Below are 25,979 nucleotides of genomic sequence, written 5' to 3'. Positions count from 1 at the left end.
TTAACCCACTTAACCTTGCATCCTGCTCTGGTTGTGCAGCCCTGTGCATTATGGTTGCTCAAGTAAATTTGACTATTCTAATGCACTCCTTGCCAGCTTTCCACATTCCTTGCTGCAGCTCCTGGAAGCTCGTGTATCAGAGCTGGAATGGTGACTGGGGATACTTTGGAGCATCCGCGAGTCTGAGAGCATCATGGATAGCACATTCAGAGAGGTGGTCACACCACAGCTGAAGGGACTTGAGCAAGGAAGGAAATGGGTGACCAATAGGCAGTCCAAGAGAAACAGGCAGATAGTTCAGGAGTCCCCTGGGTTCCCACTCACAAATCGGTATTCCATTTTGGAGGCTGATGAGGATGCTTGTTCCTCCAGGGAGTGCAAACAGAGCCAAACTTCTGGCAACACAAGCAGCCTGCCTGGACAGGAGGCGAGGAAGAGCAATAGTGAGAGGGGACTTTGTAGTCAGGGGACAGATATGTGATACTGTGGCCGTCAATGTGACTCCAAGATGGTGTGTTGCCTCCTTGGTGCCAGTGTCAGGGTTGTCACTGAATAGCTACAGGGCATCCTGAGGGGGGAGGATGATGAGGCATGTCGGTATAAATGACATAAGTAGACAGAAGGATGAGGTCTTGCATCAATAATTCAAGGAGTTAGGCAGTTGACTAAAAAGCAGGACCTTCTGGATTATTCCCAGTGCCACATGCTGGCGAGCACAGAAATAGAAGAATAGTGCAGATGAATACGTGGCTTAAGAGTTGGTGGAGGAGGGAAGGTTTTAGATCCCTGGATCACTGGAATCATTTCTGGGGAAGGTGGGACCCATACAAGCGGGGTGTTCTACATCTGAACCAGAGTGGCACGAACATCCTTGCGGGTGGATTTGCTGGTGCTATTGGGAGGAGTTTATGCTAGTTCGCCAGAGGAAGGGGACACAGACTGTCATCAGAATTGGCACACAGCATAATACGATAAAACAATCAAGGCAGAGGGAGTAGGCTGACGAAGGGTCATCTTGACTTGAAACATTGGCTCTATTCTCTGCCCACAGATGCTAACAGACCTGTTGAGATTTTCCAGCATTTTCTGTTTCTTGTTTCAGGTTCCAGCATCTGCAGGCCTTTTTGCTTTTACCTTTGGTTGTTTTCATTGGAGTAGAGAAGACTGAGAAGCGACCTGATTGAGGTGTAGAAGGTTATGAGGCGCATAGACAGGGTGGATAGGGAGCAGTTGTTCCCGTTAATTAAAGGGTCAGTCTTGAGGGGGCACAAGTTCAAGGCGAGGGGCAGGTGGTTTAGGGAGAATGCGAGGAAAAACCTTTTTTACCCAGAGGTTGGTGACAGTGTGGAATGCACTGCCTGGGAGGGTAGCGGAGGCAGTTTGCCTCACATCCTTTAAAAAGTACCTGGATGAGCACTTGGCACATCATAACATTCAAGACTATAGACCAAGTGCTGATAAATAGGATTAGGTAGGTAGGTCAGATGTTTTTCACGTGTTAGTGCAGGCTCAATGGGCCAAAGGGCCTCTTCTGCACTGTGTGATTCTGTGTCTTTTTGAGAGTGGAGTTTGGAAACAGTTGTGTGACAATTAACTGGGGGGTTTAAGGAGAAATCTGCAGAAGTTTACTTGGGTGTTGTCTGCCATTTGGTTTCAGAGTGGAGTGTGTCAGCCTATGGGTTTAAAAGGACTGCGTTTACCAAGAACATCATAGTATAAGATATATTTTGTAACCTGTGCATCCTTAAAATCTGTGTACATTTGTGAAGATAAGTGGGAAAAGGCGTATTGTATTGGAGCCCAAACTTTTCATTTTTTGTTATTGTTAAAAGCTAATTGCCATCTCTGCAACTCTGACTTTTTTTAAGGAAAAAATGAATAGTCATTTGATCCAGGGTTCCATTGTGGGATCTTCCCGTCCGGTAGTAACATCCTTGTTAGTTAGCCAATCCTTTGTCCATTCTAATTACCACCAATACCATGAGCTCTTTTGCAGTAATCCTTTCCGTGACACCTCATCAAATGCCATTTAGAAATCCAAATATGTTACATTTACTCATTCCCCTTTATCTATCCTGCCTGTTACATCCTCAAATAAGTTTATTAGTTCCCTTGCACAAAATCATGTTGACACTGCCTAATTGTTTTATGATTTTCTAAATGTTCTGCCATACCTCCTTAGTAATGAATTCTCATATTTTCCCAAGAAAAGATCCTTTGGAGACACCAGAAGTAAATGTACTGCAATTATCGGAGTAGCAATTGATGGCAAATCTTTGATTACAATTAAACTTGAGGTTGCAAATTTTGGTTTAGTTTTTGTGTTAATATTTGCCATTATAAATTGTTATGTCGATATTTCTCATTGAGCTTTTGATTTTTCAACTGACTGTAGCCACTAGATAGGTAAAGATGCAAAATGTTCACAAGTCTCTCTCCCAATTCTATCATCAACTTCTCTGAAAGCAACTTGCATTCATTATCTGATCATGGCCAATGTCATGAGCAATTTACTTGAATCAAATAAAATTGGACTATCGTTGCATTGGGTTACGAGTCCATTTACGAACCATGAGCTTCTGACAACTGGCTATTTAAGCACATACTCTGTTTCGTGTTCTGTGTATGTCTGGAAGAAGTGAAGCTTCAATTCACATTGTTTTTAAACGTGTCCTTATATTTCACCAATATGGTTGATGCAGCTCATAAACTGACATGGAGAACTTTGAAAGACCGCATTGGTGGTTTTGCAATAATAATATTATACCTTTGCTTAAAGGAATCTAGAATGCATTTGCCCCACCCAAAAGCATACTTTAAGATACTTCAAACCTGATTTAATATACATTGCATTTCAGTAACGGAGAAAAGGCTGAAAGTATTGTATCCTTTAAGTCAGTTCAGGTTTCTCATAGATCATTTCTGATACAAACCTGTGCACATATACAACCAGGTGAAAAGGAGTAGAATGGCTCCCCTCTTTTCTCACTCCTTGTTTGAATGTAACAAAGTTTTTAAAAAGGATATGCTTGCCAATTTAGTGAGTGTTTAACAGTTTACATGCTCTGACTGTAAACAACACACAAACATGTTGGCTGTAAGTTTTTAAAGAGAGTAGTATTTTTTGTACTTAATAACCAAATCTAAAGACAACAGTACCTCTCACACATGCATACATTCAAGAATTCACATCCACACAAATACGTTACAAAGTGACAAGATAGATTAAGTAATTTGAAAATCCCAAAAGAGTTAGTTGCCTATGGATTCGGTAGATTGATGCCTTGGGTGGTTTCATACTGGGCTTGATGGTCTTTTTAGATTCTGTTTTGAGACAATTTAAAAAGATTTTGATGGATGATTTATATCTTCTCTTCTGGAGTCAGCAACTGCTGGGTTGATTCTTAAAAATATTGCCTGCAATGTGCAGATAGTCAACTGGTGGGGCTCAAGCTTGCATAATAGATGGAGAAGAGAGAAAGCCCGTTCAGAGTCCTCCTTCTATGTCTCTGCTTCCAGTGTTCTCTGCTTCTTTTGTTCTCTTCCCTGATGAAAAGCAGTTTCTTAAAACAAAAAAGAGGGTGAGTTGGCTCATCTCATGATTCCCCCTCTCACCAACTGACCAGTTACTCAAACACGGTCATAATAAGTTGGTTCCAGGTCTATAGACATGATTAGATTATGGCTAGAAGAGTTCCTTTCTCAGCCAGAGTTGCTTGTTCAAAGTGATTGTATCTAATGCCTTGTTCCACACCTAGTTGGATACACAGGATTGTCAAGATGTTTTGTGAATTGTTCAGGAGATGAACGATTCACATTCCTCAAAATTGATTGCCACTGATAGGTTCTTGTGGACAATCTGGTTCCATTACAATATCTTTGTAATCTGCAGGATACATCTATATTAATATTTGGTGATCTTAGAAGCTGCTTTTTTAAGTCACTGAAATGCGGTTGTTCAAAGAATAATGCTTAAAACTCAAGTATTGATTTTATCTCAATAAATAAAATAATTTTCAATAACAATATTACATGAAATTAAATCATATTGTCCTCTGATTTTTAAATTTGAACTCTTATCCTTTTAATAATGAGGTTGGCTGAAACTACTGTTGGAGCTTCAGGTTTTGTATTTTCTCATAGTGTGGCAAGACAGGGACTAGATAAAATTGCTGGCATTAATTCAATGGGTAGCTCTGCTTCCTCTACAAATCAGTTTGGCATCATGGTTTCCTGGCATTTTGTAACCTAGATATTCCATTATGAATGATTCATTCTCGAACCACTATTAATTTCTTCATGTTTGATTGCTTTGTGCAGCTGGATGCTTTTTATTCCATATTTACCACTGAACAGCAAGATCATGTCAAATCATTGGAGTACTTGAGGAACAACTTCCGACCACAACAGAATCTGAATGACAGGGTGGTCTACAAGTCTGTAGTCAAAGACTCATGGAACCAGGCAACTGAGAACCCGGGGATCCTACATTTTACAGAAGGTATTTTTATTTCTGTTAGCTCTTTAATCAAGTAGCTACGTTGATTAAAGTGATATACAGAGTGTAGGGTAAAATGGTTTGTGTATTCTGAATCAGTGAAGTGGAGTCATACACTATCTTTCAGATTCAACTACCGTTTCAAATTGAATGCGACATCTCATTCAGAAATTCAGAAGTTCAGAACGCTTCTGAGGAAGAGTAATACTTGACTTGAAATTGTAACTCTGTATCTCTCTCCACAGATGCTGCCAGATCTGCTGAGTATTTTCTGCACTTTCTGTTTTTATTTCAAATTTGCAGCAAGCGTAGGATTTTCCTTTTATATCGGATCCATCTAAATTGGTTTTTAAAATGGAACGTAGAATCTTTATTGAATTTTTTAAAAACTGTGCTTTGCTCTCTTTGAAGCTAATGAATATATTGAAAGCTAATGTATAAACCACTTAGATTAAGGTCTTGAAAACATTCTCCCTCCAAAAAGGCTTTTCTTTGTAACATCTGTTGAGATTTTTGGAGAACCAATGGCTTTGCTTAGTAAAAGTTGTTTTGTGGGACCTTAATTAACCTATTACTTAATTGCTGATATAAAAACTAAAATGCATGAATCAGCAATGAAACAATTACTGTGGTAATTTAATGTTTTGTATTTTGTTTTACTCGTTTGAAACTGAATAATTGGTTTAAAAATCGATATCAAATTGAAAAATGATTGCCCTAGGACAGTAGAAGTGTGGTAATATGCATTGTTTTCTAACAGTGACGTTATGTGAAAGTGATATTTGAATTTAAGCGTGATTTTTATCATGATGTGTGATTTTAAACAAAAGATTGCCAAAGAACTGAAAATCGTGCCCCTTTGTGATTGATTTTGAACTTAGTGCTTTAATGTGCTCCTGCTGTGGCGTAAAGTGTCCTAGTGCTTTCAAATTATTGTCAATAGTTACAAAACTTCCTGCAGCACTTTGTTCTTCCCTACTTTTAAAGGATCAAAAGGTTTGATTTCAAGAAAATAGAAAATGCAGCAGCTGCTGTGAAGAGGGAATAAATTTATGTAGTGCCTTTCCTTGGTAGGATTTCGTCGGATGTTCAAAAGTAGTTTGTAGTCACTAAATTTCAAAGTATAATCGCTGTTGCATTGGAAGCATAAATGGAAGCCAATTTGCATACAGCAAGGTCCCATCAGCAACAATGAGATTGACACTTAGTATTGGAAAGATTACAGCAAGATTATGATATTATTTTCCTTAATTTTTTTTAAAGTAAAGTTTATTTATTAGTCACAAGTAAGGCTTATATTAACACTGCAAAGAAGTTACTGTGAAATTCCCCCAGTCGCCACACTCCGGCGCCTGTTCGGGTCAATGCACCTAACCAGCACGTCTTTCAGACTGTGGGAGGAAACCAGAGCACCCTGAGGAAACCCATGGAAACACGAGGAGAACATGCAAACTCCACACACAGTGACCCAGGCCGGGAATCAAACCCAGATCCCTGGCGCTGAGAGGCAGCAGTGCTAACCACTGTGCCTCAAATAATAGTTTATACTTCATTGAATTTAGTTTAAAAAAATTATTTCACATGCAAATAATGAAAAATAAATGTTAATATGTCCAAAGATGTGCAGGTTAGGTGGATTGACCATGGGATTACGGAGGTAGGGCAGAAGTGGGCCTGGGTGGAGTGCCCTTTTGCAGGGTCGGTGCAGACTTGTTTGGACAAATGGCCTCCTCCTGCACTGTCAGGATTTAATGAGGAACTGCGCAGTTGTTGGTGAAGAACAGCAAGTTACAAAGTGGTGCAAGTTTTTGTTTTTGAGAAGATGGAATTTTTATAAGGTGTCTCAGAGGAAATATAAATAGAAAGCTGGCTGATGAACAACAATCAGACATGGCAAATGAGCATTAGAAGAATGGTTGGAAATTATAATAACAAGCTGTCGATGTTGGATTGCTTTTGTTCTCTGTATGTATAGATGATTTGGACTGGTTATAGGGAACATTATGTCAACCTTTGCTGATGATACAAAAGTAGAAGATTTGGCAAATGTCAAGAAGTGTAAAAAACTGCAGAAAGGTATAAGTTAGCAAAATAGCTGATCTACTTTATTGTGAATAAACACGATAGCGCGACATTTTGGAAAAACATAAAACTGCAGTGGGAGTGGGTGAACAGGTAATGGGAATGACATTACTGCCATGGTGCTGAATTTTAGGACTCTCCCCCCTTCCAACCTGCCCTCAGGTGGGCCGCAAAATTCCAACCACCATTTCTAAATTTGAGATTGGCACCAAATTGAAGAGAACAGTCAATTTAAAGAGAACTGCCCCAAAGAGAAAAGAAAATAGGAATAGTGGGATACACTTGGAAGTATTCTGAAGAATTGGGTAGACAGAGGGACCTACAAGTTCATATACACAATTCCTTAAATGTGCAACTGCAGGTCATCATTAAAAAGGGTACTGAAATGTTGGGCTTTATAAATAGGTGTATACAGTATCAGAAAAAAAAATGATAATGAATTTGTACACACATTGATTAGGTCAGTGTTAAATGCCGGTGTGAAACTTTGTGAATTCCATTGAAGAAAGGGCATTAAAAGACCTGGGATGGAATTCTCCCAAAATATTTCGAAGTGTCATATGGCGAGAACAATGGAATGATCCACGTCGGCCACCTCAGCACACTCTGCATCGCAATCCACTGACACTAAGTGCACTGAAAGAGCCATCGTGTGAATAACACCATTATGTAGTCTCCAGGCACGTGACTCGCCGGAGATGGCCGCAGCTGCACGCCATTAACAAGGGGGAGCTGCATTTAAACGTTCCCTGTGCACTCATAGCCAGTCACGCCAGGAAGATGGCAGCACGCAGACCAGCCCCACAGTTCACAGAGGGAGAGCTCAGACAACTGCTGAACGCCATGGAGGAAAGGTGGGCCATCCTGTACCCCCCAGAAGGGATGACAACCCAGCAGCAGGGACTCCAATGCAGCCTGGGAAGCGGTGGCTGTGGCAATCAATGCCCACAGCCTGACATGCAAGACAGTAGGCCAGTGCCGGAAGAAAGTGAATGACCTTATTCAGGCTGTCGGGGTGAGTGCTCATCCATCTCATCCAAGCATCAGTCCCGTCCGTCACACCTGGAATGTCTACCACACCCCAAGACCGTCTCGTCCCCGCCCCCCCCACTCCCCCAGCACCCTCCTCAGATAACTCTGGCACAACACAACCCGTCACAACCGTGGCCTGGTGAGACACAGTGCCAAGCAATGCCACCCATTCCCCTTCACCCTGCCTGGCCACCAGCCATGAAGCTCTCAATCATTCCCTTATATCTCCACAGAGAATGGGAGAAGACAGGCAGTGAAATCCCTGAATTGCATCTCCTGACTCCCTTTGAAGAATATGCGATGGAGCTATCAGGGGAGCCACCTGAGAGGGCTGTGAGTGACTGTGACGTCGGCATGCACCCAACCATCCACCAACGCAGAGACACACACCTCAGTGGGTGCAGTTAGCAGACAGGCTTTGGGATCACTTTCTGGTGTGTACCACAAAGTTGATGATGTACATGCATCAGGTGGAGGTGGGAATGTTTGAGAGATCAGGCCGGCAGAGACGTGCAGATCCAAGGGCACAGCTGGCCCCCAGCCAGATGCCAGGCCGCCGGAAAAGGTTCTCACCTTGCTGCTGGGGAGGCAGAAGCAGAGACGGGGACTGCAGGAGGGTGCGTTGGATACATTCCAGCAGCTGTGAGGCTGTTTGAAGAAGTCCAACAGCCTTTAGCTAAAGGAGATGATGCTGGCATTGCATGGTACCCAGGTTGACACTGCAAGGATAGTGACCACGGTGGTGAGCCTGGGGCAGGAAATGGTAGCCATGGGTGATAGTGTCCAAGGCATGGCAGAGTCACTGAGGGCCATGGCTCCGGGCTTTGAGAGCTTGGCCCAGTCTCAGAGGGCAATTGCTGAGGGGCTCCAGAGCTTTGCCCAGACTCTCAGGGCCATTGCTGAGGGCTTACACACCATGGTGCCAATGCTGTCAGTCATCCCGGACTGGGTCAAGTGATACAGAGGCTTCTGTAACTGCCCCGCCATCCCATGGAGTGACCCAGGGGCCCACAAGCAGCTCGAGGGATGAGGAAGGGCTGAAGGAGACCTCTGCCAGCTCCAGCCCTTCCAAATCCCCCCGACATCAGTACATCGCTCAGGCAGCTAGTTGAGCTGAGTGGCATGGCTGCATCCGTGACACTTGAAAGTCAGCTGGGCCCCCCCATGCCCTGGCCATTCAGGAGATGCCTGCCAAGGGCATCAAAGTCCATGGGGCGTGAAACACAGCAGACAGCCTCCACCTCTGATGTGCATCTTGGGGAGTCACTGAGATATAGTGGCAGGCTCCGTAAGGTGAAAAAGTTGAAGGGTAACCAAGAGGACACGGGTGGGCGGAAATTATACTCCGGGATAGAATGTATTTGGGGATAGATAGGTGTGAAACAATTCGCGGTGTTAGAAAGGGGCCTGGAAAATTGCAAACTGGGCACAAAATGGATTTTTAAGTGTGATCTACTGATGGCGCAGTGAAGTCAGAGAATTCGCCCCTCATAGAAAATGTTCGAAGTAAGCTCACCAGAATGATATCAGGTGTAAAACAGCAATTAGGATGGGAGAACTGAGATACTTGAACTCTTTGATCTCACACAAAGAAATTGAAGAGCAGACTTAATAGAGCTATTTAAAATTATTGATTTTGGTAAAGTGAATAGGGAAAGACTATTTCGTCTGACTGAAAAGTTACTGATGTGTAGTCATCAATTTAAAATTATTGCGAAAAGTGAGGAAAGTAATTAGGAAAGATGTATGTGCATGGAGAATTGTTGGAGCATAAAATGTTTTGGATAGAGAAACCTACAAGTTCATATGTGCAATTTTCTCAATTGCAGGTCATCATTAAAAAGGGTTTTTTAAATAGGTGTATACAGTTTGAGTGGAAAGAAGTGATAATGAATTGGTACAAATATTGATTAGGCCAGTGTTAAATCACAGAGACTGTTGCATCTTTTAAGGGGAGCATGGATAAATATTTGAAGCAGAGGAAAATAGGAGAAAATAGGGAAAGAGCAGAACAATTTTAGATTGCTCTAGCAAGTAACAAACCCAGATTTTGCAGTGAGCAGCAAAGGAACCGCGCTCATTCATTATGCTTCAGCTTTTCGCAGGTTTTTGAATGAAAACTTGCTGTCATTGTGCATCTGAACTGGTGATACATAAAGGGGGCATGGAGGTTAAAAGAGACCTGGCCACTTCAGAATTTGCCCTGCTAACAGGCAGGAATGCAAATATTGATTATAGGACTACCTGAAATCACAGTGCCGGGGTGATCTTCAGATCTGCCAGGGCTAGAAGGGGCAGTTCAGCGAACCCATTGCCCCCAGCCCAAGCCCACCCAACCCCTGTCCTTTGCAACCTGGCAGCAGGAGAAGAGCAAATGGCCATTGGACCTACTTCTTTGAGTGCCCTAGGGGCTCAAGGCACCAGGCTAGGGGACAGTGCACTGTTGGCCAAGGCGCGTGGCCTGAAGGGAGGCTGAATCAGGGGTCTGACAGGGAAGGGGTCCTGTGTGGAAGTCTGAGAGGGGAGGGAGGGCTGAGTGGGGGTCTGGAAGGAGAGGGAGTCTCAGTGAAAGGTCCAGGGGTGGAGGGGGGCCTGAGGAGGGAAGGGGGCTGTGTGGGGTGTCTGAGGGGGAAAGGCAGCTGTGTGGACCTGGAGAATCCCCCTCAAAGTCTCTGATAAACTTGTGGAATGGACATATAATTGGAAAATGAGTAGGAGGGGGCTTGAGTGGAGAACTTGTGAGAACCTGTATGAAATCCTGCCTGGTGCAGATCCCACTGGGAAGGCGGGTGAACAGCAAGAGCTATTTGAATCATGTTTCGAGCCCGCTAATTACATTTTAAGTACTGAATTTGAATGTGCGCAGCAGCGTGGCCTGCGAGGGTCGCAACGTGTTTGGCAACTGGCTCAGAACCCATTTTTTCCACTGACTCCCGATTCTCCGGGCCATCACGATACTTGCCGGGAACTATTGGACCTGGAGAATCCCCCTCAAAGTCTCTGATAAACTTGTGGAATGGACATATAATTGGAAAATGAATTTCAATTCTTTAGTATGAGGTATTACATTTTGGTATGAAAAATAACATCACATATTATTTGGAAAATAAAAATTTTAATGGGACAGAGAGGAGCAAAGGGATTTGGGTGTACCAATTCACAATTCACTATAAGTATCAGGTTAATAAGACCATGAAAATGCAAACCTATCACTCTGATTTATTACTAGAGGGAGAGAATTGAAAAAATAGAGAAGTTATGTTGAACTTGTATTGAACTGAGGTTTAACCCACACTTGAAGAACTATTAACAATTTTGATTGGCATATTATTTAAAAAACAAAATAGAGGCACTGGAGAGTGTGCAAAACCAGCTTTACAAAGATGGTACCAAGAACAGCAAGACTACACTTGTCAGGAGAAAGATGATCAGGCTAGCTAAGGAGTGAACTCATAATGATCTTTAAAATTATCAGACACCTTGGATAGAATGAATCATCATTTTAAAATGGTTACCAAGAAATCAAATAGGGAATCAAAAAGAAAGTCCTTACCGAGAGAGTGGTGAGAATGTGGAACTCGGCACCACAGAGTGCAGCTAAGGCAAATAGAACAGATGCATCTCAGGTATAACTAGACCAGTATTTGAGGGAGAAGGAAATAAAGAGTTATGCCAGTAGAATTAGATGAGGAAGGATAGAGCATAAACAGTGGCACATATTGATTGTTTAGAATGCCCTGTTCTGTGTCATATGTAGTTCTTTATAATTCCAAAGTGGAGTTTTTTTCTGAATGAAAAGTCTTTGCAACTGTGCAGGATTATTCAGCGTTTCTCAAACAGTGAATACAGAGCTCAAACTCGGTTAGAGATGAAGACACTCTGACAAAAATATGGCAGCACTGGTATCATCTAACTCATTTGTAAATGTTTTACACCAGAAAAAAGACTTGCATTATATGGCACTTCTCACGACCACCAGAAATCGCAAAGCCTTTTACAGCCAATTCATTGAAGCACTTTTGAAGTGTCGTCTCTTTTCTAATGTCAGAAATATGGCAGCCAACTTGCACTTGTCAAATTCCCACAAATAGCAATCTGATAAACAACAGATGATCTGTTTTTTATGTTGTTGATTGAGGGATAAATATTTGACCACAACTCTGGGAATAATTCCCCTGCTCTTCTTAGAAATGGTGCCATGGGATATTTTACATTCACTTGAGCTGACAGATGGGGCCTGAGTTTAACATCTCATCCAAAAGACAGCACCTCTGACATCCTGCCTGAAGCAATTGATACGACACTGCACATTTGCAGAAGGCTGACCACTGTGCTCAATGCAATGTCCGATGGCAACGTAAACTTAACTTCAAATTTTTCAACATGGGACTAAAATAGATAATTGTTACAAGATCATACCACCTTACCTTTATTGTCACTGGGGGAAAAAGTGGATAAGTAAACTTGTTTTTTTATTTGTTTCATTATGCTCTCATAATAAATACAACAATAACTTACCTTTAAATAATTTATATAATACCTTCAACATATTGGTGCTTCACAGGAGCATTACAATACAGAGTATGACACCGAGCCACATGAGATGACCAAAGGTTTGGCTGAAGAGATAGATTTTAAGGAGTGCGTTAAAGGAGGGAAGCGCGGCAGAGAGGACAATACTTCAGAGCTTAGGGTCTGAACATCTGAAGACACGGCCATCAACGGTGGAACAATTAAAATGGGGGATGCACAAGAGGCCAAAATTAGAGGAGTGTGGATAGCTCAGAGGGTTGTGGGAGTGGAGGAGATCACAGAGATAAGGAGGGATTTGAAAACGAGGATTAAAATTTTAAAATCAAGACTTCAGTTTTTTTGGACACATTTAAATATTAGCAGGACTCGTAGGCGAAATATTTTCTATTTTATCTTTTGTCTAATTTGAACTAGTGAAGAATGAAAAGTTCATTGTTGAACAAGCAAGCTCAACTGGTGTCTGTTTTATTTGATTTATTATTGTCACATGTTTTAGTATAGTGAAAAGTATTGTTCATTGCGTGCTATACAGAAAAAGCATACCATTCATAGAGAAGGAAAGAAGAGAGTGTAAAATGTAGTTCTGCTTGTTTATTTATTTATTCATCACAAGTAAGGCTTATGTTAACACTGCAGTGTTACAGTCATAGCTAGGATATAGAGATAGAGGTTGAAGTAAAGCATTGTTAGAGAGTTTAAAAGAGTTGGAATAAAGTTTTAGGAGCATAGAACGAGAGTAAAAGAAGGTATGCTGGGCACAGCTTGCAAGAAGTCGCCTCGTACCGGCGCCATGTTGGGCAAAAAAAGTGAAGTGTTTATGACTGTGATGTTATTGTGCCTCACCAGAGGTCACTGGTGGAATCAGTTTGAGTCAAATCTGAAGAAAACTGACTGGAGAGGAATTAAATTGGAACTGAGGTATGCAGTATCTAGATAAACAATGAATTGATTTAAAATCAAGCAACCACATATTTGAACCAATCGAGGTATAGCCCATGCCACTGTTTTGTGATCTCATCAGTTCACAGGAAAGTTAAATATTTGCAAAACTCAACTTAAATCTTACAAAAACAAATAAATAGTAAAAGATTGGAAACGCTAAATTAAAACCACTACCCATTCAAAACACAAAGCGGATTCATCAGCACCTGAAGATGGCACATTAATGATTCAGCTGGAAATTGAACTGTTAGCCAGTCCCTGTTAAGGGCTCACTTAGAGTCCAGATTCTAGTTCTGAAGGAATGTCTACACCCAAAACATGTGGCTTCTCAGATTTTGAAGGACCTGCTATATGTTAAGACCGAGGCCAGGAGCTCCCAAGATGTTTTATGAAGTTAGTCTAGACCCTAAGTTTTACATTTGATTTTGGCATTAGGATGAGCATGAGGTGTTTCATTTACTAGGAAGCTTTTAGCAAATATTTTATTTAAGAACACAGTTAAAATATAACCAAAATAAATTAGCATAACTTTTACCAATTACAAGAATTAAACACAACACAGTATAAACCTTAAAGCTAGCTATCTATGTTGTTCCAAGTCAAACACCATCCCATAAAAAAAATACCCTTCCCTAGACTTGGCACAAAAACAAGTATGCTCACATGATGCTGGATTTTCAGCTTTTTTTACACCAGCTGTGAATTGGTCCTTTGAATGTTGGATCAATTCTCTGAACCTCCAAAGTCCTGAAACTTTCAGCAAGCCTCAGGAATGAGAGAGAGAGACACTCTCTTCTTCAACCAGCTTCTAGCAGCAACTGAGGAAATGAAACTAAAACTTGGACTTCCCTGTGGGGGAAAAACTGTTCATGATGATGAACAACGAGGAACACTACAGACAGTTACCCGCAGATCCGACCAAAGAACACACCCGTCAACTCAACACTCTGATCAAGACCTTTGATCCGGACCTTCAGAACACCCTCCGTGCTCTCATCCCACATACTCCCCGCGTTGGAGATCTCTACTGCCTCCCAAAGATGCACAAGGCAAACACACCCGGCCGTCCCATCGTATCGGGCTATGGGACCCTGTGCAAGAGCCTCTCCGGCTATGTCGAGGGCATCCTGAAACCCATTGTACAAAGAACCCCCAGCTTTTGTCGCGACACTACGGACTTCCTACAGAAACTCAGTACACATGGAGCAGTTGAACCAGGAGCACTCCTCGTCACAATGGATATCTCGGCACTCTACACCAACATCCCCCACGATGATGGCATTGCTGCAACTCCCTAAGTACTCAACGCCGACAACTGCCAGTTTCCAGATGCAATTTTACAACTCATCCGCTTCATCCTGGACCACAATGTCTTCGCCCTCAACAACAAGTTCTTCATCCAGGCACACGGAACAGCCATGGGGACCAAAGTCACACCTCAATATGCCAATATCTTCATGCACAGGTTCGAACAAGACTTCTTCACCGCACAGGACCTTCAACCGATGCTATACATCAATGACATTTTCTTCCTTTGGACTCATGGCGAACAATCACTGAAACAACTATATGATGACATCAACAAGTTCCATCCCACCATCAGACTCACCATGGACTACGCTCCGCAATCGGTTGCATTCTTGGACACAGGCATCTCCATTAAGGATGGTCGCCTCAGCACCTCACTGTACCGCAAGCCCACGGATAACCTCACGATGCTCCACTTCTCCAGCTTCCGCCCTAAACACGTTAAAGAAGCCATCCCCTATGGACAAGCCCTCCGTATACACAGGATCTGCTCGGATGAGGAGGATTGCAACAGACACCTCCAGATGCTGAAAGATGCCCTCAGAAGAACAGGATATGGCGCTCGACTCATCGATCGACAGTTCCAACGCGCCACAGCGAAAAACCGCACCAACCTCCTCAGAAGACAAACACGGGACACGGTGGACAGAGTACCCTTCGTCGTCCAGTACTTCTCCGGAGCGGAGAAGCTACGACATCTCCTCCGGAGCCTTCAACATGTCTTTGATGAAGACAAACATCTCGTCAAGGTCATCCCCACACCCCCACTTCTTGCCTTCAAACAACCGCACAACCTCAAACAGATCATTGTCCGCAGCAAACTACCCAGCCTTCAGGAGAACAGTGACCATGACACCACACAACCCTGCCACAGCAACCACTGCAAGACGTGCCGGATCATCGACACAGATGCCATCATCTCACGTGAGAACGCCATCCACCAGGTACGCGGTACATACACTTGCAACTCGGCCAACGTTGTCAACCTGATACGCTGCAGGAAAGGATGTCCCGAGGCATGGTACATTGGGGAAACCATGCAGACGCTACGACAACAGATGAATGAACACCGCTCGACAATCACCAGGCAAGACTGTTCTCTTCCTGTTGGGGAGCACTTCAGCGGTCACGGGTATTCGGCCTCTGATATTCGTGTAAGCGTTCTCCAAGGCGGCCTTCATGACAAACGACAGCGCAGAGTCGCTGAGCAGAGACTGGATAGCCAGGTTCCGCACACATGAGGACGGCCTCAACCGGGATCTTTGTTTCATGTCACACTATCTGTAACCCCCACAACTTGCCTGGACTTGCAAAATCTCACTGGCTATTCTGTCTGGAGACAATACACATCTCTTTAACTTGTGCTTAATGCTCTCTCCACTCACATTGTCTGTACCTTTAAGACTTGATTAGCTGTAAAGACTCGCATTCCAATCATTATTCATTGTTCTGTAACTTGAGTTTGTGTCTTTATATGCCCTGTTTGCTGTTTGTTAGCAGATCTCCCACTCACATGACGAAGGAGCAGCGCTCCAAAAGCTAGTGGCATTTGCTACCAAATAAACATGTTGGACTTTAACCTGGTGTTGTTAGACTCCTTACTGAGAAAAACTGTTGCCAGGCATATCACCTGACCAGTCAATCATCCCCAAATCAAGCTCCAGTCAGCATTCCCCAAAGGACCATAAAACCCCAGAACACTGCATTGGGCCAGATTTAAATCAACATGATATCAATTATACTGCCTCAGCAGCAATAAACGATGCCGGCCATAGACATCATGGTGCCGACAACTTCCAGGGCCTGCTAGAAACACCCTACAAAGGAACATGATTAAAATACATTTCTTAAAGGCAGAATATCATCACATACATATTTGCAACCTTTTTGTTTTAATTTCCATTTGAGTCCCTTCTTTTTGAAACAAAGACCTTACTTGGATATCTACAGAGAAAATGGGTGCAATGATATTTTGCTTTGTTTTTAGAAAGCTGACACAGCTTTATCTTGGTTTTGTGAACATCTTGGCATATTGCAAAAGTATAGGATCAATTTGAAACCATAGCAAATTAATGGAATATTTCATAGAATCCCTACAGTGCAGAAGGAGGCCATTCGGCCCATCGCGTCTGCACCGACCAAATCCCACCCAGGCCCTATTACCGTAACGCCAAATATTTGCCCTGCTAATCCCCTGAAACTAGGGTCAATTTAGCATGGCCAATCAATCTAACCCGCACATCTTTGAACTGAGAGGAAACTGGAATACCCGGAGGAAACCCACACAGACACGAGGAGAATGTGCAAACTCCATACAGACAATGACCTGAGGCCAGAATTGAACCCAGATCCCTGGCGTTCTAAGGCAGCAGTGCTGGCCACCGTGCCACTCCTTTTAATCATTTCATCTTGTTTGGCACTTGGTGCCTGAGTTTATCAGTGGATTGGCAATTGATGAGGCACTCTTCAAAGAAATTAAATGATTCAGAAGGACCATTGAAAGCTGATCACCATAGATTCAGAGCTTCCTTCACAGCTTTCTGTGAGAATAGATTGAATGAACTCTTGCGGGATTTTGCATGTTTGAACAATTGAATTTTCATTTGATCACTTAATTGAAATGGGTTTTTGTTAACTATTCCAACAGAATTAGGTTGGCACAGCAGCTACAAGATTATTGATCTCCAAAATACAAAATCCAAGTTTCAAGTCAATGAGATTTCTTCACTATGCATAGTCCCATATATGTACTTGTCATGGATGCAGAATAGAAGCAGCAGTATGCAGGAGAAGATCAACTTCCTCACCAGAGATGATGGACTATACTAACCTCCTCTGTGATGTCTCAAAAGAGATCTACTTAAGGAGGCAATGGTTCAAGAAATGACATGTAGAAAGAACTCTGTCTCCCGTTGCAAACTGACCTCACATGAAATGAGGAACGAACTAACTTTAGAATGCTGCACTGTACATCACAGAATGACTGTACTGAGCCTGTTTATATTTACAACAGGTGTTTCTTTTGTCACAGTGACTACCCAATAGTATCTTCATGTGCTGCCCTTAAACCTATTCTCCATCAAGTTGATTCCGTAGAATAATAGAGCTGTAGAAAGGCTACGGTACAGAAAGAGGCCATTCAGCCCATTGTGTCAGCGCTGACCAAAAAAGAAACTAGCTGCTCATTTTAATCCCACCTTGTATTCAATATCTCACTCAAGAAAGGAAACCATTCCATGTGCTTTCTTGACCACCTTGTCCACCTTTCCTGTCACCTTCAAGGATCTGTGGACATGCATTCCAAGGTCTCCCATTTCCTCAACCTCTTTCAATGGATAGTATCTTCCAGCTCCGACGCGGCATGTTTTCTGGCAGAGGAGCCGACTTGCTGTCGGAGGGATCTTATGGTCCTGCCAATATCTATGGTGTTTTGTATGGCTCACCAGTCCAGCCACCGAAAAACCCACCGCGGGAAGGGGGGGGTTGCCTTTGTTAGGACCAGAAAACACCACCGGCAGACAGGGCAGGAAAATATGGCTTCTCATTTATTGAGCATTTCCTTGTTTTGTTTGCCTCTCACTTTCCCAGATTGAATTCCATTTGCCAGTTCGCTGCCTACTCAACCAAACCATTGACATAATTCTGGAGTCGACAACTACTCTCTTCACTATCAACTACAAGACCAATTTTTTGTCCCCTGCAAATTTCCCAATCCTGTCTCCCACTTTTAAGTCTAAATCATTCATATATACAACAATCGGCAAAGGCTCCAAGACTGAGCACCGCTGAATATCACTTTCCATTCACAAAAAGATCCATTGACCATTACCTTTTGTTTCCTGTCACTGAGCCAATTTTGGATCCAACCTGCCACCTTCCTCTGTAACCCATGAGATCTCACTTTTCTGACCAGTCTGCCATGTGGGATTTGTCAAAAGCCTTCCTGAAATCCATGTAGACAACATGCACTGCGCTACCCTCATCAATCCACCTTGTTACTTCCTCAAAAAGTTCTGTCAAGTTAGTAAGAGATGACCTTCTCCAAACAAAATCATGCTGGCTATCCCTAATCAATGCATGTCTTTCTAAATCGCACTTTACCCTTTGTCTCAGAATTGTTTCCAATAATTTGCACACCACCAATGTCAGACTGACCGGCCTATAGTTTTCTGGCCTATCCTCGCACCTTTTTAAAATAATAGTACAACATTTGCAGTCCTCCAATCTCGGAGACCTCACCTGTATCTAGTGAGGATTGGAAACCAAACCTCAGAGCATTCCCTATTTCCTCCCTGGCTTCCTGAGATATAATCCATTTGGCTCTGGCGATTTATCCACCTTCAAGGATGCCAGTCCCTTTAGTACTTCCTCTCTCACTATATTTATTGTACCTAATATTTCCCATCCCTCCTCTTTAACTAGAATGTCTGCATCATCCCTCTTCTTATTAAGACAGAGACAAAGTACTCATCAGCCCTGTCCACCTAATGACTAGGTATACCAATGACATTTGGATGTATTGTGATATCCTAAGCCTTTTAGCAGCCAATTTCCCTCTGTCTTGGGGCTTCTGACACTCTTTAACAGGTTGCATTATCACTTTGGGCAGTCTGGTCCTGCATCTTGTTACTTGATGTCAGTCTTGGCTCAATGGTATGTATGTGAGTTTGAAGTTTGTGGGTTCAACCCTTAATCCTGCATCTTCAGCACCTCATCTAAGCTGAGATTCCAATGCAGAACTGATGGAATGCCATCTTTCAGATGAGATGTTAAACTAATACTACCACATGCTGTCTCTAGTGGGTGCAAAATATCTCCCAGCACTGTTTGAAAAGAGCAGGGAAGTTCTGCTGGTGTCCTGGGCAATATTTAGGGTTTAGTTAGTCTTTTATCTCATTGTTGTTTGTGGAATTTTGTTGTACCAGGTAAGGTAAAGTCGTTATAGTCCCAAATGACCCTGAAGATCCCCTGAGCATCACCACACCTCAGGTGAGGGGCAAGATTGAGAAGGTGGGCCTTCATGAATAACCTTAGCTGCTACAGGAATTGAAACCGTGCAGTTGGTGTTACTCTGCATCATGAACCAGTCATCCAGCCAACTGAGCTAACCGACCCCCATATTATTGTACTAGATTGGCTGTAAATCACTTACATGGACATCAGTTATTTTTGTATCTTTACACTCTTCCCTTGGTAAAGTAATGGAATGATTTACAGATTGGTAAATAATCTGACAAGCTGCAATATAACTATTATTTCCATGGCCAAAATATCTTAGATGAAAAAAAACTTAGACTACTTGATAGGGTATTTTGTCTGAATTGGCAGGAACGTTTTATGAGCCCCACAATTCATGGGGGCAAATTTTAGCTTTGTGCAATAGTGTAAAATGGAAGACATGGGGTGATGTGGGTGATGACAAGTCAACTGCCCATTTTACTTCTGATTTTATTTCTATTTCTATGCAAAATGGATTGCTGATACAATGAAGGGAGCCATCTGCACCCACTGGATCTACACACAGCCAACAGCAAATATGAAAAAATTATTGTTGATTCTACCTCGCAGTCAAAGATGAGCTAGCTTTTTCATTTCGGGTTTTATTTCTAAATTTGGAGGTTGAATATTAAACCGTTTTCTGTGTGAAAAGAATCTCAATCTTGCCTCCAAATCAACTAAAATGGATGGTGTAAGTTTAAATTGTTCTAAGTCATTACACTAATTGCTATCCTCCCCAGAATCCCAGTGGGATAAGAATGGCTGCTCCCCTTAACCCATCAACTGTAAGTGTTCACAGCTGCCTTTGAATGAAGGACAATGTAAACAAAACATGTACAGAACTGCTGCAGCAGTCACAGCAAGAGGTTATTATTTTTTCCCCAGTGATTTCATTGCAAAGTGGTTCATTATTTTGTGTTTCTCTGAAGAGAATGCCTTCTATTGAGGCCATTTTGCTGTCATTTCTCCCTTATCACTCTTCCTCGCTAGCAAATTGAAATAGTCGATGAAAAAATTCCACTTGACTGACACAGACTGCTCAAAATTATGAGAGGGCTCACACTGATAGTGACTTAAAGATTGAATCAGTTTGAAGCGTTCAAAAAAGCCCACTTCAACTCAACATTGCTTTGCATATTTCCTCGATCTTTACTGAAGATAATTTATAGAGTATATCATTTAATTTAAATAGTGAAAGCTGATAATATGGGAAAACTTACTGGAATGATATATGAGGAAGTTAGTTGGTCGCAGTCTGAGGAAATAAGTTGGAAGTCATGAATTCAGGGTGATTCAGCTTTCTTCTTATAATTCTCACGTTCATTAATCCCATAACTCTTGCAATGAATTAATTGGATTCCATTAATATTTAGTGTTTTTTACCAATTTATAATTTTAAAAATTTACATATTCCAACATTCTTCACTTGAAAAACACTAAGTTAACAAAGTAGGGAGAAATATTAGAATATATCTGCATCGTTTTGAAAATTGTGACTATTCACAGATATTAAGAGTGATTCTTTCACTTTATAAGACTATCAAACATCAGAATTTCAAGTCACATTCATTTCAGTAGTTTGTTTCGCATTTACACTGCATGGATTTTGCTCCCCTGCACCACCCGCACCACCACCACCACCACCACCGTGTCCAGATGTACACAATGATGCAAAATCAGCAGAAGAGCAATTGGACATTGATGCCAGGTGTGAAATGGGCAAAACAGAGTTCAAAATCTCCGATGCCCTATTGACTCCAGAAGTGCACCTAATGAGAAATTGAATTACATGATCTTTTGAAACCCAGGGGATCCGCCTGAAACCAGCAGCATGCTGACTTAGTTATACAAATTGGGGTCCTACACCAAATATAGGATCCCAATACGAAATTGCATCCACAATCTATGAACAGTTTTTCTGGAACTTCAGCAATTTAAACCATAGTCTTTAAAGGGCTCCTGTAAAAGGCGCAAAAGGTTGTAAATTTTTGCACTTTACTAGTCTTAGACCCACTCTTTTCCCCTTTCAAACTGGATGTAAAATTCATCCAAATTGTGCTCCCTGCTACCTATGGGAGCCTTCGCTCTGAGGTCATTAATTAATCCTGTTACACAATACCATGTCTAATATAACCTGCTCCCGAGTTGGTTCCAAAATGTGCTGCTCTAAGAAACTATCTCGAAAGCATTCTATGCATTCCTCAACCAGGCTACTAATGCTAATCTGCTTTTTTCTAGTTTATATGTAGATTAAAGTCACCCATGATTATTGCCGTCATTGTATCACAAACAATCAAATGTTTCTTCTTGTATACTTTGAACTACATTGTGGTTATTGTTAGGGGCCCTGTAGACCATTCCCGCTAGTGAATTCTTTCCTCTATTATTCCTCAGTTCCATCCAATTCTACATTCTCATCTGAACCAAAGTCATCTCTAACTATTGCACCAATGCCATCCTTGATTAACAATGTTACCCCTCCACATTTACCTAGCAACAATTCTTCTTAACTGTCATATACCCCTCAATATTCAGAACCCAATCCTTGTCCTGCAGTCAGGTCAGATTGGTATCAGATCATATTTATTTACTTCAATGTGTGCTATCAATTAATTTACTTTCTGAATGCAAAGTACATTCAGATACAGAGCCTTTAGTTTTGTCTTTTTGTTATCTTTGCAACATTTAATCTTGACTATTGTTGTATTCATAAGTTTTATCTCTCTGTTCCTTCCGACTGTTCTCTGACCCTCATTTCCCACATTACTGTTATGGTTGCCTACCTTGAATCTCCCCTTGATTTGCTACATCTAGTCAAGTTTGATCTCTCACCACCCCCTTGTTTACTTTAAAGCTCTCTCTTCTTCCCCAGTTATGTGATTTGCAAGAACACTCATCACAGCATGGTTCAGATGTAGATAATCCCCTCGTTTTTCCCACCATAGGTGCCACTCTAGGCAGTTGTCTAAGCTAACTTAATTTGCTTAAAGGTAGTACCATGTTAGCTCTTGATTCTTGATCTATATTTAAACCTGAAAAGGACTTCCCAGAGCTTACCACATGAACCTAATTCACTGCTCACTCAGTCTCCATCTCACCCTGGCACAGTCATCTGTCTTTTTGTGCACCCCTTACTGATCCACATGTACACCTTCAGTCTCTCGAAAGGCAAAATTAATTAACACAAGATGAGATGAAATTTGCTTTGATTCTTAAGTTCTTTACTCCACAATAGGCAAACCCTACCTGCGCTCACTGAGTGAGCTTTCCTTCGCATATCACCAAGGAGATAGTGCCCTTTAATTTTGTTTGGGGCGAGAGCACCAAAAGAATTTGGTCCAACAAAGCAGAAAGAATTATCCTGCATCAATTTCCGTTTGAAAAAGCTATTTGCAACATTTTTTTCAGATAATGATTTTTTTTTTCCATTGACTTTATCAGTAATGGCTGCTGTGTCTTCAGAAAATCATATACCAAGATGATTCACACATTCATTTTTACCTGATATCATTAAATATACTTTCCAATATATTTCAAAAGCTTTTTTACTTTCAGGTTCAATTTATCAACTTTTTGTATTTTTCATTTAATTTAGGGCTGACAAATTGATTAGAAGATATGTCCATCTGCAAGTGTGCAGTAGGCGTTCACTATATTTTCCCTTCTGAGCTGGAATGATGCATACAATTGAAATCAGATTAGAAAATTATAATTGTTCAGAACCTCAGACTGCCATATTAATCACAATTTCACAGTGAAAATGTTATTAATAAGTTTTCCACTTGACTAAATTGATCTTTAAACTGCCATTGAGGAAATTTGGTGTAATTTGAATAGAAATCTTAAAACTTCAATTAATGACTAACAGTTCAAGAAATAAACTTCATAGTTTTGACATATATTTATTAAATTGCCAAGATTGGGTTCATTTACACAATTATGGCATAATTTAATGTGGGTGCGGTGGAGGGGCGGGGGGTTGCCAGTGTCAGCCTCCAAAACTGACAGCATCCCCGTTGATCTAATCTCTGGGAACCGCAAAGGAATTAAGTCCCTAAAAGGCATTGGGAGCCATGCTGCCAAGATTCATGACTCCAACGGGGGTGTTTAATTGCCCACTTCTCTCACTTGGGTAGAAAGCCCACCCCCGATAGCTGCCAGCCAATCAAAGGCTGGCAACTTGCCATTATCAGCTCTGACATTAGGAGACTACTCTTCAGCCTTCACCAAGGATTGCTGGAGAAATGTAAATGAAGGCAAGAAAGGTGTCACAGGGAGGGGATCGCCAGTGAGAGAAGGGGAGAGTGAAGTTCGAGGAAAAGGCAGGGAGGAAGCTCTGAACACTGCCAGGTCACTTTGCAGTGAGGGACCCCGAGGGTTGCTAACGCTGGCTGTACATATTCCAGGAGACATCGGCAAAAACGACATCGCGGAAAGCTGACGGTGTGGCGTGAGTGGGTGAAACCAGAGAAAAGTCCTGTGATACTGAGTGAGAGGGAATGAACTTGTCTGCACTAAATTCCACTGTTGAGTCTGAATAATTCCTTCCCCTGCCAGTTGCTCTTGGGGGATGGAAATCTGAAGCACGCCACAGTCTGCCGGTCACCACCAATTCAATCTGACACAAATTAATGACAATAATCACTATCAGCTGAGCCCAACCTTGGCTCCGAATCATTGCCGCTTCCTTCAGCTCTGCAGCACAAGTGGGCATCACTTCAACTGATTAGAGCAGAAATCATATGGCCTGTGGGCCCTGCAGATATTTCTGTCAAGTGGCTCCTGTATTGGCAATTTGGCCTTTGCTGTCTGTGGTGGGGTCAGTTCCTGATGTAGAGAAGGTCAGATGGTAGCTGAGCCCAATCTGTGATTGGCTGTTGGCTGATCTCTGATGTTTTGGGGCGGCATAGTGGCACAGTTGTTAGCACTGCTGCCTCACAGCTCCAGGGACCTGGGTTTGATTCCCAGCTTGTATCACTGTTTGTGTGGAGTTTGCACATTCTCCTCATGTCTGCATGGGTTTCCTCCGGTTTCTTCCCACAGTCCAAAGATGTGCGGGTTAGGTTGATTGGCCATGCTAAATTGCTCCTTAGTGTCCCAGGATGTGTAGGTTAGGGGTATCAGCGGGGGAAATATGTGGGGTTGTGGGGATATGGCCTGGAGTGGGATTGTTGTCAATGTAGACTTGATGGGCCGAATGGCCGCCTTCTGCACTGTAAGGTTTCTATGGTTAGGGAGGTCAGGTGGTAGTAGCTGAGTAATGTCGGCTGGTCCTGGCAGCTGTTGTCGGGAGACGTTGTGCTCCAAAATGCTTTGTTTGGCCACTAGGAGATTTAGGCTGATTTCAGGGGACTCCTGGCCTACTTGGAACAGGTGGAAATCCTCGGCACCCTGCTACAAGGCTACAAGGAAACCCAGTATGCCCATCAATATGAATGTATTAACATTAGTCCACAACCCCCACTGCCTTTTCTGGTTGGTACCTGGAATGGAGAAAATAAAGATTTAGTGGATATCTTTGCAGGATCCCTTATTAAAGCAATGTCTCACTCTGTGACGCATCTGACAACTGCAGACTTAGACATCTTCATTGGCTTCCTGGAAGAGTTCTATCTTGCCTTCAGGCTCCTCACCCACTGTATTTACGGCCTCCTTCTTGAATGGGATGAGCATTGGAGGATCAGGAAAGCTGCACCAATCTTGGCCTGATTCCTTCTGTTGTGCACATTTTTGTCCTGCAGACAATCAGAAGGATTGATTGCCATCCCAATTTGTGTATGAGCAGTTTAGGAGCATGTATGCCTCTGGCAGCATCTGAGCCCTTCCCAGTAAGTGATTAACAAACAGGATGTCCAGCAACTGATAGAACATTGAGAAAATGGAATGGTTGACACACATTCAGTGCACAAGTCCCATCTGCAACCCAAACTCCTGTCTCAGATCTCTGTGCACACACACACTTACATTACTGATGCCCTTACGAGTGTCACTTACCAGTGAACAGACTGTGTCACTTACCGTGGTGAAGAGGGGCAGATTGTTCATCCTTTTCCTGCACTGCTGGGTTGTTCTCCTGTGGGGTCGTGGTCACTAACCTCTGCTGTGGCCTCCTGCCAAGCCACCATGGTCATGCGGGAAGGTCTCCTCTGGGAAGCACTTCCCGCTTTTCCTGGATGCCCTGGAGGAGAACCTGCAGGGAGGCCTTGCCGAACCATGGGGCCACACATTGTCACATTGTCTCTCTGCAGCACACTGATTGTGGCCTGCAGACTCTGAAGCACTGGAAATGGCTGTCTGATGTCTTCGATCCCATGAGGTAATGGCGGGAATGGCGACTTCCATCCTGCCCCACCGTGAGATTCAGCGAGCTCTTCACTAATGCACGTGAAATGAGTTGAACAGCACATGACTGCGTGCGGCCAGCTGTCCAAACTCCACCCCGACTCAGCAGAAGTCGCTCTCACCTTCACTCCTGCGCCAAACTTTGACTCCAGAATGGTAGATGCCACCCTTGGATTCAGATTTGCATATGACTGTTCTGAGGATACTACATGTAAATAAATCAGCAAAAACTGCTTTAACTAAA

General features: G+C 42.6%; 1 protein-coding gene across 1 annotated transcript in view; it reads left to right on the top strand.

Annotated features, from left to right (window-relative positions):
* LOC144491556 (receptor-type tyrosine-protein phosphatase gamma-like) overlaps nt 1–25,979 on the top strand; it is a 711,057-nt gene that overhangs the window by 494,747 nt on the left and 190,331 nt on the right. Inside the window, exon 8 of the mRNA XM_078209530.1 lies at nt 4,321–4,501. Within this exon, the coding sequence (XP_078065656.1) occupies nt 4,321–4,501 (181 nt within the window). The remainder of the gene's footprint in view (nt 1–4,320; nt 4,502–25,979) is intronic.

This window comes from Mustelus asterias, chromosome 3 (genome assembly GCF_964213995.1).
Source record: "Mustelus asterias chromosome 3, sMusAst1.hap1.1, whole genome shotgun sequence".
NCBI lineage: Eukaryota > Metazoa > Chordata > Chondrichthyes > Carcharhiniformes > Triakidae > Mustelus > Mustelus asterias.
Note: the sequence above shows the minus strand (reverse complement) of the source record. Positions and strands in the feature narration are given on the sequence as shown.